Source organism: Mastigoproctus giganteus, chromosome 1 (genome assembly GCF_048544385.1).
Source record: "Mastigoproctus giganteus isolate SK-2022 chromosome 1, ASM4854438v1, whole genome shotgun sequence".
NCBI classification, from domain to species: Eukaryota; Metazoa; Arthropoda; class Arachnida; order Uropygi; family Thelyphonidae; genus Mastigoproctus; species Mastigoproctus giganteus.
The window spans coordinates 146,022,791-146,036,025 of NC_143575.1; the positions used below are offsets into that span (position 1 = coordinate 146,022,791).

At 36.5% G+C, this 13,235-nt stretch overlaps 1 protein-coding gene across 1 annotated transcript in view; it reads right to left on the reverse strand.

Moving 5' to 3' along the window:
• LOC150091179 (protein Loquacious-like) overlaps positions 1–13,235 on the reverse strand; it is a 333,917-nt gene that overhangs the window by 299,697 nt on the left and 20,985 nt on the right. The window contains exon 2 of the mRNA XM_090382502.1: positions 531–590. Within this exon, the coding sequence (XP_090238628.1) occupies positions 531–590 (60 nt within the window). The remainder of the gene's footprint in view (positions 1–530; positions 591–13,235) is intronic.

The following is a 13,235-nucleotide window of genomic DNA, read 5'->3' on the forward strand; positions in this document are numbered from 1 at the left end:
TTATTTTATCTTAATACATTATAACAGAATTAAATGTAATTTTACCTTACATTTGATTATCCAGAAAATTCTGCTATCTGGAAAAGGTGTGATATTAATTATTCTAGATAACTGTCGCTCTCTACTGTATTATTATTATTTATTTTATTATTTTTTTTTTCTTATTATGTATTATTATTTATTTATTTTTTTTTTTTTGGCTGTTGCAGCATAAACCATAGGCTTCCTTGCACCATGTGGCCATTGCTAATACTAATACTGAAACATCTACTTACACTCATACAATTACCAAAAATACATAGGAGTGCTCATGTGGCATCTATTAGACTCAAACTAAACATTTAACCTCTTCTTAATGGTAGTAAATTAAAAATAAGAAAATATCACATTTCGAGATTATCCAGGGGGAAAGGTACAGGGAAGGATAAAATGTTACATATAAATTAACAGGGGGTGAAAATGGTAGTCTGTCAGGTGCCACAGGGTCACTATAGTTAAGGTTAGGATTATATACCAAGATTCAAACTTACTGGGCTCAATGCAGTGCAAACTGTCTTCACCTTTTTGATTATTTTTTCCATCTTCATTTTCTTTTAATTAGGATAAAATAAAAAAAATTTAAAAAGTCAGAATTATGTTTAATATAATAACACAATGAAAGTGAATTTAAATTTTTAATAAAAATTATTATTTGGCTTGAAATTTGCATTATTTTTTTTTTTATATAGAACTGGTCTATAAATTTATATTGTAAAGAGAAAAAAATGAGGTGAAAATAAACAGTGGACAACATTTCAAAGTCTGACAAAATTGAAAATATTCTTGCAAAAGTAGTCAAGCTCTGTTGTGCACAACCAAATTGTGAAATTCTAGTAAACGGGACTATGCTGAGACTACTCTTTTCAGTATTTTTATAGCTTTTCTCAAAAATAATCAAAACATCATTACTGATGAACTGAATATTCTAAAAGTCAAGACCATCAACAAATTAAGATACCAAATAAGTTTTTGCCAAAGCACTGAATAACCTATTAATATACAGGGAAATTTGATTATAATAAGATCAAAGGGCCAATGAATTACACTGTAGGCATTGATTTTCAATTCCAAAATTCATGGTGTTTTTGGTCTACTTTTAATGCTAATTATAAAAATCCAAACTTTATCAGTTTTATTTTTTGAAATCAGTATTGTTTTGTTAGATACACTTTCAATGTTTACGCAAAATGCATACTTCTTTTGTGACTGAAAGGTATAGATGTGCACAGATGTGTTTAGACATATTGTGACCTGCAATTCAGGCAGTATATAAACCCAAGAATGGTTTCTTCTACATTTAGTTGTTTTCTGGTGCAGTCACACTAATTAGTATCTGCTTCTAATGAGATTTTCAAGCAGATACTATCAACTCATGGTTGCGCAAACTATACAAATATATTTTGTTACATTTTCGGTATGCTGTGGTGAAACAAAGGATATAACATTTGTGAAACATGTATATGCCACATTTTAGAAATAAATTAGGTGGCCAAGTTAAAAGTTGGCCCCTCCCTCATAAGGTGTGCAAAATTGTAAATTGAAGAAACATTGTTCCAGGAAAAAAATAGCCTTTGATGTCAAGTGGACCAATCTGATTCATCCCCTTTCTTCTAGAGTTTACATAAGTAAAGAAGTCTTTACTGTTTTTCTTTGCATTGTTTGCCAAATATTTCTCGTAATCTGCCTTTGCTTACCTAATGTCCTTTGTGACTTGATTACAGAATATCTGATATCTACCATAGGCATCTGTGTTTCCTGATAATTTATATGCATCCCATGCATATTATTTCTCTGCCATGAGTCTCATATTAAGCCCATTTTGGAAAGACTGAATGATTAAGACACATTTTTAACACCTCATGTCTGTAGTTGCAGGTCAACATCAGAGGGATAGTTTTGTGGCAGTTTTGAAGGGTATCCCCAGGGCTGCTGCTAGCATTTGTGGCACCTGAGGCAAAACTTTGTAAAAGGCACCTAATTCATATTGTATCTTAACATCCATATACAGGGTGTCTCAAAAATATTGGTTGTGATTTGGCAGTTATTGGCGCATCGGCTTCTGTGGCCATATTGCACCTCCCAAGGTTTTTGCAGTACTTTGATCCAAGCCCGAGGCGGGAATCGAACCTGCGACCTTTGGGTTGCCGGGCAGGTACTTTACCCACTCGGCTAGCCCGGTCGGCTCAAAAATATTGGTACAAACATTTAGGGGAGGTAGGTAACATCTAAAGGAATGTGAATCGCATAGGAACCCATAACCGGAAACATAGTGAGAAAGTAGTAGCAGAGGCACAAGAAGCAGAAATGACACAAGACAGTAATTAGTGGCAAACATTTATTTGACATAATATTAACAATGGAGTACGAGATGGATGCATTTCACGATGTTACAACAGATGCATGCGTGACACCGACATAGCATGAATTGGCAGACATGGTCGAACACACCTGGAGTTTCTTTGACAGTAGCAGCAGTGCAAACGAGTCTCGCCACAAGATCCATTTCTGTCTCCACAGGTGATTCATACACGATAGATTTGAGGGCCCCCACAGAAAGAAATCAAGACTCGATAAATCAGGTTAGCGTGGGGGCCAGGCAACGGGTCCACCAAATGTTGCATCTCACATTTGCTGGAACATCGTCAAGTAACAATGGTAGAACTTGTTCAAGAAAGATCCGATATTTAGCAGAGTTCATGCGGGATGGTAACAGGTATGGGCCGACTTAGCAGTCACCGACCATATCCGCCCACACATTTATTGCGAAGCGATGTTGTGCCGCATGGGGGCACTCACCGTGTGGGCCCCTCTGCTAATCCATACACTAGGTGTATGTCTGCCAGCTCACAGTTCGTATATCGATGCATGCTCTTCGTGCGGCGACTACTGCTTGAATGAGTAAACCAGAAATTTTCCCTCTCGCGAACTGATGAACAGCGCCGTGTACCGACTTACGGTGACGTTTCCGGTTGTGAGTTCCTATGCAATTCACATTCCTTTAGATGTTACCTACCTCCCCCAAACGTTTGTACCAATATTTTTGAGACACCCTGTATATGCAGTAGCATGTCTAGCAATGCCTATTTTAGGCAGAGGCTATGGCAAGTGCCTCACTTGCACATCCCTAGTGCCAGCACTGGGTATGCCTTTTGCTATACCTTGTATATGGAGAACCTACAACCTCAGGAAAGTAATCAAAGACGCTACTAGGCTTTTCATACCAACGAAAAAATATTGTTCAAGACTTAGGCCAAAATGGATGTTAGATCAACTACTGAGACGAGGCAGAGAAGAAAAGTGCATGGAATGCATATAAATTATCAGGCGATCAGAAACCTATGGCAAATATAAATTAGTCTGTATTCAAATCACAAAGGAGGATAGGCAAGCTAAAGCATATTATGAGAAGACTTTGGCAAAGAAAAACAGCAGACTTCTATGCTTATATTAACAGTAGAAGGGGTGAATAACATTGGGCTACTTAATGTTTATGGATTAACTGTTGATGACCCCACTCAAGTTGTGGTAAAATTGAATAGATATTTTGCATCTACATTCACAAATGAGATATTCTTTAGAGAAGGGGATGCCAGAAGTTTATCAGTCTCTATGAGGAGCTAAATGACTTTGTAATAACTGAAAGGAAAGTGAAGGAGAAATTGATGAAGATGGACATAAAAAAGGCACCTGGAGCCTACTCAATTATATTAAGGGAGGCAGCAAAGAAGATAAGCAAACCCTTAGCCTTAATTATGAAAGCATCGATTAGGGGAAGGTCCCTATGGACTGGAGAAGTGTGAATATATCCCCAATTCATAAAGGGGGGTCAAAGGCAACAGGTGCCTTTTTTATGTCCATCTTTGAGTAATGAGACCTGTTACCTTAACATCTGTTCCAGAGGAAATAACTGGATCACTGGTTAAAGAAGTAATGGTCTTGTGTAACCAATCTAATAGGTTATGATGGTGCAGTGACCACAGAACTGAATGCAAAAAATAATTCTGACATCATATACTTGGAAGGCTTTAAAGTGATAAGTGGAAGAAGACAAGAGGGTTATCAGTGGTCACTGCTCATTGTGAACTAATGTTATTAACGGAGTTCCCCAGGTTTCAGTGCTGTTTTCAATATTTATCAATGATATTGATGAAGGTATATCAGGCTCTTAATGTTTAAGATTGCAGATGATACAAAGGTTGGAAGGTGGTTTACGACAGTCATCAGGATGAACTACTGCAACGAGATCTAGAAAAATTGGGTTGATGGTCTGAGAAATGGCAGTTGAAATTTAACATTGACAAATGCAAAGTACTGCATGTGGGTAGATGTAACCCCTAAGCAATTTATCAACTGTGTGGTACTACACTTGGGTAGTGGAGAATGAAAAAGACCTAGGGTAATTGTTCAGTCAGACACGATATTCCGAGCAGTGCAGACATGCTGCTAGGACAGCTCATGGGGGTTTTGTCAATGCTATACAGAAACTTTGCTAAAAGGAGGACAACCAGATTGGCGAAGGGAACAAAAGGGTGCTCTTTCTTAGAAAGGCTTCAGTTCTGCAAACTGCAGCATCTCAAGACCTGCGGGGAGATGTGATTGAGGTGTTTAAAGCCTTGAATGGATTGAGTAAGCTGAATGTTAATGGTGTTCTTCCACTTGCTCAGACTACACACACAAGAGAACATAAATTCAAGTTAAGGAAGGATCATTGCATGTAACCTGGCAGGCAACCCTTAAAAATAACGTTCCCATGTTAACAGTTTTCAGAGAGTAAGATGATTATACACCCGACATTCTCTCCAAATGTTGCCATACTGTAAGAAGCAGGATCAATGATTAAAAATCCAAAATTTGTTCTACCTTCCTAAATATAGTCAAATTTTTACTGCAATAGTTTCTGAAGTGATTTTTTTTTCAGGTTTTTGTACAGAAACTACAGGTAAGAACCTGTCAGGTTGCTTAACACCATCTTTGCAACTAATCACTGGGCAATTTCTCATAGAAGTTCTCTGAGCAGTGCAGACAGGCTGTAATGACAGCTCATGGGGATTTTGTCATTGATATATAGAAACTTTGTTAGCAGGGATAAGGAGGTGATTATCCCTTTGTACAAGGCAATGGTTAGGATGTATCTTAAGGTGGATGCAGAACTGCTGGAATGGGTGCAGAGAAGGGCAACAAGACTGGTGAAGGGAACAAAAGGGGGCTCTTTGCAGAACTGAAGCCTTTCTTGGAGAGGCTTCAGTTCTGCAAATTGGAACATCTGGAGACTAGGCACCCACTAGGAGTTGTAGAAGCGGGTAGTTTGAATAAATTCAAGGAAGAACTAGATAAATTCTTGGAGAGCATGGACAGGTGACGTGGATAGGTTTTTTGTTGTTGTTGCCCTATAAGCTTGTTTTCTTGCATCATATACCACTACTAATACTAGTACCTTCCATATTTTTAATTCAATTATTTCTGCTTTTAGATGTCTATACAGCAGGCCCCCGTTATAACGCGGTTCGCTTTGCGCTGATTCGCTATAATGCTGTTCTTATATTATAACCCGTATCTAACTATAACGCTGTCACAGATCAGTATAACGCTCTTTTACAGATTGCATTTTTGGCATATTTATGGAGTTGATATTGCATTTTTGGCATTTGATGGAGTTGATAGCTTGAAAATGAATAGCAAAACAGCATTAAAACGTTTCCCACACCGACTTGAGAAATTTTCCCATGCTCAGTGAAATTTTCTGATTGAACGCAGTACAGTGACTTGTTACGTAGTTTCGAGATCAACATTTTAAAAAATTATCAAGTATATTGCTTGTAATATTTGCGTTATATGCATTTATCCAAAGACTAATCATCACTCAGTACAGTATTACACATCGTGTGTAACGGACAGTTTACTCGAACATTGTATCATAATTAATGCAACCAACGCAGTTACATTTTCGAAGAGTTAATAATGGCCGATAAGAATAAAAAAGCAACAACGTCTGGACGCAGTACGAAGACTATAAATGTAAGAAAAAGACTGAATTTGAAAATTAAATTAGACGTTTTGAAGCGAATCGATTCCGGTCAACGACAAGTGGATGTGTGCCATAATTTAGGACTTGCAAGTTTAACTGTAAGAACAATTATAAAAAAATAAAGAATTAATTTTAGCAGCGGGAAAGATAGCTGTTCCACTGCAAGCAACTAGGGCTAGGCCGACTATTAGGATTGAAATGGAAAGACTTTAAGACCGACATTTGTGCATCTTTTCACTACCATTTATTATTGATTAGGAAATATCTTATGGCACCGACCGCAACTTACAAATACATATGTTACCTTACGGAATGCGGAGCTCACTTAGCGCTCCGTTTTTCCGGAACGAATTATCAGCGTTAAGCATGGGTCACCTGTATTGGCATTTTATTATGCTGCATAGTAAACTGAAAAAAAGAAGGTTATATATAATTCCCTTATTTGAAGATTCCCTAAGTGTATATATAATTCCCTTATTTGAAGATTCCCTAAGTGTATATATAATTCCCTTATTCGAAGATTCAATGCGCAAGGCATGATATGATACGGGTTTAAATTAACTATATATTATCGGTGTAGATACACCATAGTTTAAAAACATAGTTTAAATCCATAAATTAAACTACATACGTAGTGTGAAGACATTGTTTTTAATTGTATCTCGTATTGTGGCTACCTTCAAATGAGGTACCAGGTATTGCACTACTTTGAATAAGTAACACTTCTCTAGCAGAGTAGACTACCATTATTTATTCTCAGTGGACACCACCACCACCCAGATGGTCACCCTTTCAAAGCTGTTGGGTGTTGGCGGGTGGGCAGGTACCCTGATAATGCAAATATGCCATCACAGTTGCAAAGTGGTTCCACAATATGAGAGATGCCAAATGGTGTAGAATGATACAATATTTGAAGATTGTTTATTTGGTTTTTAGGAGCATTAGCAACTAAGGCCATATTGCTCTGTGGATATGCGGTGGTTATTCCCTGACCTTTCCGCATCCTCCATATTTGGCGGTCACGGGCTCGAAACCCCGGTCTAATCAAGAAGCGTGTGCTACGCACTGCTGCTCCTGCCCACCTGACTACGGAGGCGCCATATTTGAAGATTCAAAGTGAGAGGCATAATATATGGGTTTAAATTAACTATATAATACTGGTGTAGATACACCATAGTTTACCCATAAATTAAACTACATACATAGCGTGAAGGCATCGTTTTTAATTGTATCTCATATTGTGGCTTTCTGTATTACTGCTCATGGCTGCTGATTTAAATCCTTTGTTTTCCCTTAATGCTTGTTCTACTTTTCTTGTGTTAAATCTTCTTATGTCCTCTCTGAGTCTCTTTCTAATGGCTTTGCATAACTCAGTATACTCAATTTTCTCCCTATCAGTGTTTTTCTTGCTCTTCATTTGTCGTCTTTGGTTCATCATGACAAGTGTTTCTTGACTAATTTTCTCTTCTTTGGATTTCTGTTTCCCTATAGGTTTCTTGGGCTTTATCACTTTCAGAAAGTCGTAATATTCCTCGTCGATATCTTGGTCCTGAGCAGTCTGCAGAAGCTCAAACTTGTTCTTAAGTTCCAGTACATACTGCTTTTTCTCCTCCTCTGTTATTTCAAAGACCTTTGTATTATTTACTCGAGTCAGTTTTTTCCTTTCCTTTCCTACATCTATATCAAGTGTACATCTTACCATTCTGTGATCACTTCCAACATTTACCTTATTTAGGACGGTAACATCATTCACAATATATCTTCTGTTAGTGAGGATGAAGTCGATTTCATTAGTTGTTAATCCATTTGGACTCTTCCATGTCCACTTTCTGTTCACCCTTTTCTTGAAAAAAGTGTTCATTACTGACATTCCTTGAGATTCTGCAAATTCCACAAGTCTTTCACCAATTCCAAAATTTCCTATAGTTCCTCTTTCTGCGCTGTTTTGCCTTTTTCCAACCTTAGCATTGAAGTCCCCCATAATAGTAGTGTAGTGGGTTTTCTGCTCATCTAGAAGACTCTCAATTTCAGTGTACATTTCTTCAACCTCTTCATCATCATGGCTCGATGTTGGTGCATAAATCATTATAATCTTTAGCTTGTACCTCTTAGAAATCTTGAGTATTAGTCTTGACACCCTTGGTGATGTACTTTTGAATTCCAAAATGTTGTTTTTAAAATCTTTATGGACCAGAAACCAAACTCCACCTTCACTCCTTTCACTGTTTCCATTAGTGTACAGCAGATTTCCACTTGATAAACTTATAAGTGATTCATTTCTTCTTCTTGTTTCAGCCAAACCAAGCAGCTAACTACAAGGTTATTACTAGAGGTGCACTAAATACATATTTTGGGCTAATGCCGAATGGCTGAGTTTTAAAATCAATACTCAGGCGAGGTAAAAGCCGACGCGAATAACACCAGCATAGAATGAACTTCTGGAATAGATAAATAAATCTGAAATTCCATCAAAAAATATTTATTTAATTATTATTACAATTTTGTCATTAAAAAATTGTAGTCAAATTTTAAAAGGTTGACATTATAGAACAACAACTTCTCAGCATTATCAGCTGCTAGACTGCTCCTACAGTCACTGTACTGCACATTTGCAATACTAAACAGATGCTCACTTTCATCATTATCAGCTGCTAGACTGCTCCTACAGTCACTGTACTGCACGTTTGCAATACTAAACAGATGCTCACTTTCAACTGAGGCTGGTGGAGGGGCAAGATATTTCTTTCAATTTCTGCTAGTATAGGTTACTGCTGATGGTGGCACTGCTACCAAGTTGTTGGGCTTTCCTTCCTCTCTAATAGTGCCTGACTAATGTAAACCCTTATCTCCTCTTCAACTCCAGGACTAGAAGAGTTGGTTGATGGTGATGATCCAATTTTATTGAAGCAATCCCACAAACTGAAGCCTTGTGCACTGCTTGAAAGAGAGTACTTTCTGAATATTTTCAGAAATAGATTTAAAATCGGTGCCCTTGCTTATATTTTTTATTTCTAATATTTTTGCTTGCACTTGCTGCTTCACATCATCACTTGAGAAAAATGTCCTTAAACCTAGGATCCAAAAATGTGGCAATGGAGCAATGTAATTGATTTTCAAGATAACAAAATAGCCTCTGAATTTCCACCTTCATCTAAGCTTTCATTGCATACACATCAATTTCAGCATCTTCCCTGGAGTAGAATGATAAGAGGATTTTTACAGCAGGAGGTATCATGTAAGAAATACTTGCACTCTCAATTTCTTCAATACTTGGTTATTTCTTCAGCTGGTTCCAGCAAATGAACTACTTTCTCTGCAAGCAACCATTGATTGTTAGTGAGTCCTGCTATGTTAGTATTGTTATCTGCAAAGTACAGTATTATGGCTTTCTTTTGTTCAAGCAGCCCTTTTAACACAGAATAGCTGTTATTCCATCTTGTTTGAACACCTTGTTCAAATATGTCTATATTATGTCTATATTTGAACAAGGTGTACTTGTATAAGTACAGGGTGGGCATAATTTAAGTATTCCTATTCAGAGCTCTCTGGAGCTCAAGTCAACATTTCCCAAACTTTTTTTTAGTCACGGAACACTTTTCATCTCACAACAATATTCATGGAACATGATAATGTTCCATGAATATGTTGCAAAACACAAGTTTAGCAAGAGCCAAAGAACTGTTGCTAATATTTTATTACATATGGTGCACTGTGCATCAGAAGCATCTTTATTTCCAACACATGTAAAGCCGAAGTTCCTGTTTTTTCCTTTGGATTTCTGGGGAACAAAAAGCTGCGATTGTTCATCCTCACTTTGAAGTGTGACAATATTGTGTTTATTTTCATCTACCACAGTTGCACTACTAGAAGTACTTTGCTTCTCATTTTAAAGTTCCTTTTTTCAACCACAAATCCATGGTCATTTATTCTGATGATAATATTTCAAAATACTAATAATTATCAAAAAAAAAAAAAAAAAAAGTTCAGTTATGATATCAGTTCGCTTCCTCCTCTCCTTCAACCCATGTACTCCAGGCTAAATTGCATACGATTGGCATACTTGCCATACTAGATCACCACATCGCTATCTTTTCATAGGTGCCATTACCTTTACGCATCATACCCTGGGGGCTCACATCTGGTGAGTATGGGCTTGGCAAACCCAGGGTCCTGAGCTGGATATCATCATTCTTCTCTTTCTTGGTGATGCCTTCTACTTCTCTCTCTCTCTCTCTCTCTCTCTCTCTCTCTCTCTCTCTCTCTCTCTCTCTCTCACACACACACACACACACACACACACACACACACACACACACAGGGGGGGTAACTCGGGAATTTTTTTTTTTTTTTTGGTTGGTGCAGCATAAGCCTCAGGCTTCCTTGTACCATATGGCTAATATTAATAATAATAATAATTATAATACTTCTCTATGCAAAGCCTGCCAAAATAAAGTGTTCCGCGGTCTATGCCAGAATATTAATAACCAAAAAAAAATTATGTTATAATGATACAAAAGTGTTATAATGATCCAACTGCCTCACTACTCCCCATGTGCTGCTACTGGTTTCAGCAGCCGTATCCATGGATCGGTCAACGATAGCCACTGCAACTTCCTCTGTTACCTGAGGTGAAACAGGCTTCCTTCCTCTTCCAGACTTAACAACAAAGGACCCAGTTTCCTCAAATTTACTAATCACCCTTCTAACTGCCACAGCTGATAAAGGACCTTGAAGTAAGTCCTTACAGCATCTAAATTCATTCAGAGCCACATTGCATCCATTAACATAGAAGAACTTCGCAATTAAAGAGTGATTGGGCAGAGTGAGATGCATTGTTAACAGTAAACTTACAGAATATGTTTGCAATGTTCACCTTGTTCCTTTATAGTTCTCTGCTGCTGGGAAAATTTAAATTACCTCCGATTTATGCAAATTCTCTGCTCTCTTAGGTGTCTTATTTTTCAGTTTTCATTTAAAACTTAATGCAATTCAGTTTCTTTCTGTTTTTTTTGCAGAGCACAAATAAAATTTTGTAACTTCATTAAGTTTATCTTAGTTATTTATTTGTTGGTATTCTGTCATGTTTTTCCTCTTTTACAGTGCCATATTATCCCCAATTGGCAGATTTTTTAACTATTTTTTTTTTTTTTTTTCATGGAATTCTCCTCCCCATGCCTTGAATAGTTTACTAATTTTGGTGGCATTCTGCTTATTCAGAGCTACAGAGAACTCTGAATAGGAATACTTAAATTATGGCCAGACTGTACATGAAAAGGCAGGTCCAAAGTCTTTTGTATGCCATGTAGCTTGTCTTTAGCTGAAGAAGAATGATGAAAGTGACCTATCTTTCTGCTTACATTACATTAATTCTGTTACATTACGCTGTACTATAACAGCTTTCTGAACACGGAAGTGAAGGGTGCGAACAGAACATCATATCTATAAGTGATTCCTAAATCACTTATAGCCTTCACCATGTTTGTTCCATTGTCAGTGATAATTGCATGGCACTTCTTTACTAATTTTACATTCCATAAATATTTCCTCAATCAGCTTCACTATATTGCTAGCTGAATGAGACCCAGAAATCTCCCAACAAGCAAGTAAAGTGGAAGCACAGTTGAATTCATGATTAACCCATTGTGCTGTCAAACTTAAGACTTCTGGTTGTTTGTGCATGTCCAAATCTGTTGTACAAGATACAGAAGTGGCACACTTTATAAGATCATTAACCTTTTTGAACACAGCAGAATGTACATAAGGAAAAAATTTTTCTGTAACATGTTTTCTAGAAGGAACTTTGTATCTAAGATTCATAGCTTGGGCAAATCTCAAAAATCCTTCATCTTCAACTATTGAAAATGGTTGACAATCTATGGCAATTATTTCAACAAGCTTTTTGTTTAAATTTTTAGCCTCCATAGATCAGAGCTATAAGGAATTGTCTTCTGAAACCATTCTTGTAAAGTCTGTTGTTTTGAAGTTTGATTATAGTGAAAACACTGTGTTTTAGATGCCTCATTTTTCTCTAATTCTTTCTTCTGTTCTTCATACTCTTTATTATGTCAGGATTGAAGATGATTTATCATAGATATCGTTGTAAATGACTTTGGTGTTTTTCCTCCTAGGCGAAGCCGAGTTTTCAAATAGGACTTTTTCTTGAAACTCATGGCCTAAATAGAATTAAATAAATAAAAACTAAATATAGCTTTTAAAGTTTATTTATAAAGAACATAATATGATTTTTGCTTCTAATTACATCTAGAAGATATTAGGTACCTTGTTAAAAGGGATTATTCACATATTAACAATAAATGCAAGTGAGCGACGTGGATGATGGTACAGAAATATTAACTGAAATATTATTTCTTAGATTAATTATATCTGACATATTTTTATTATAGTAAAAAGTTAAAATATAGTTTCATTTCGCACTTTGTAATAGTAAAGTTTGTACTGTAATCGTAGATCAATTTTTACCTCTGAAATGGAGGCTCGCAATGGTTTACACGGTTAAATTACAAGCCACCAATTATTTTTAAACACATAAATTACTTTTACTTTGTTTTGCAGTTTTTGTTTATAGTATGAAAAATCGTGATTCAATATTGCTCTTCTTCACATAGTGCTATTACTCACCAACCGGTGGCATTGCTGGAATACTCCCAAAATGCCAAACAGAAATTAGATGGATAATTTATTTCATATTGTTTATTTTACTTTATAAACTGCAGAAACAGTCGATGAAACTGTGAGTCATGCAAATTTTGAAGCCACACATTTGGGGGTCCTACTTTATTGTAAATTAAACAATCTATTACACAGATTTTTTTTATTTCATTAAGTAAAATACGTAGGTATTCAGCCTTCCAATAGCCAAGGCTGAATACTGAGGCCGAATGTCGGTGCGCCTCTAGTTATTACTGAAGAAAATTAAATTATATAGCCATATAGTAAATCCACACCTGCCAGTGTACATGAGAATTTGTGAAACATTATGCTCATGTGATGAATTACTAAAAATTTTATCCATCCTCCATTAAATGGGAAATGCTATGAAGATTGCCATGAATAGGATACTTACTGCCATCAATGTGTTTACGACAGAATATTATGCTCTTTATATATTTTACTGGTATGTTAATCTTTACAAAAAAGGGATACTGTTGAC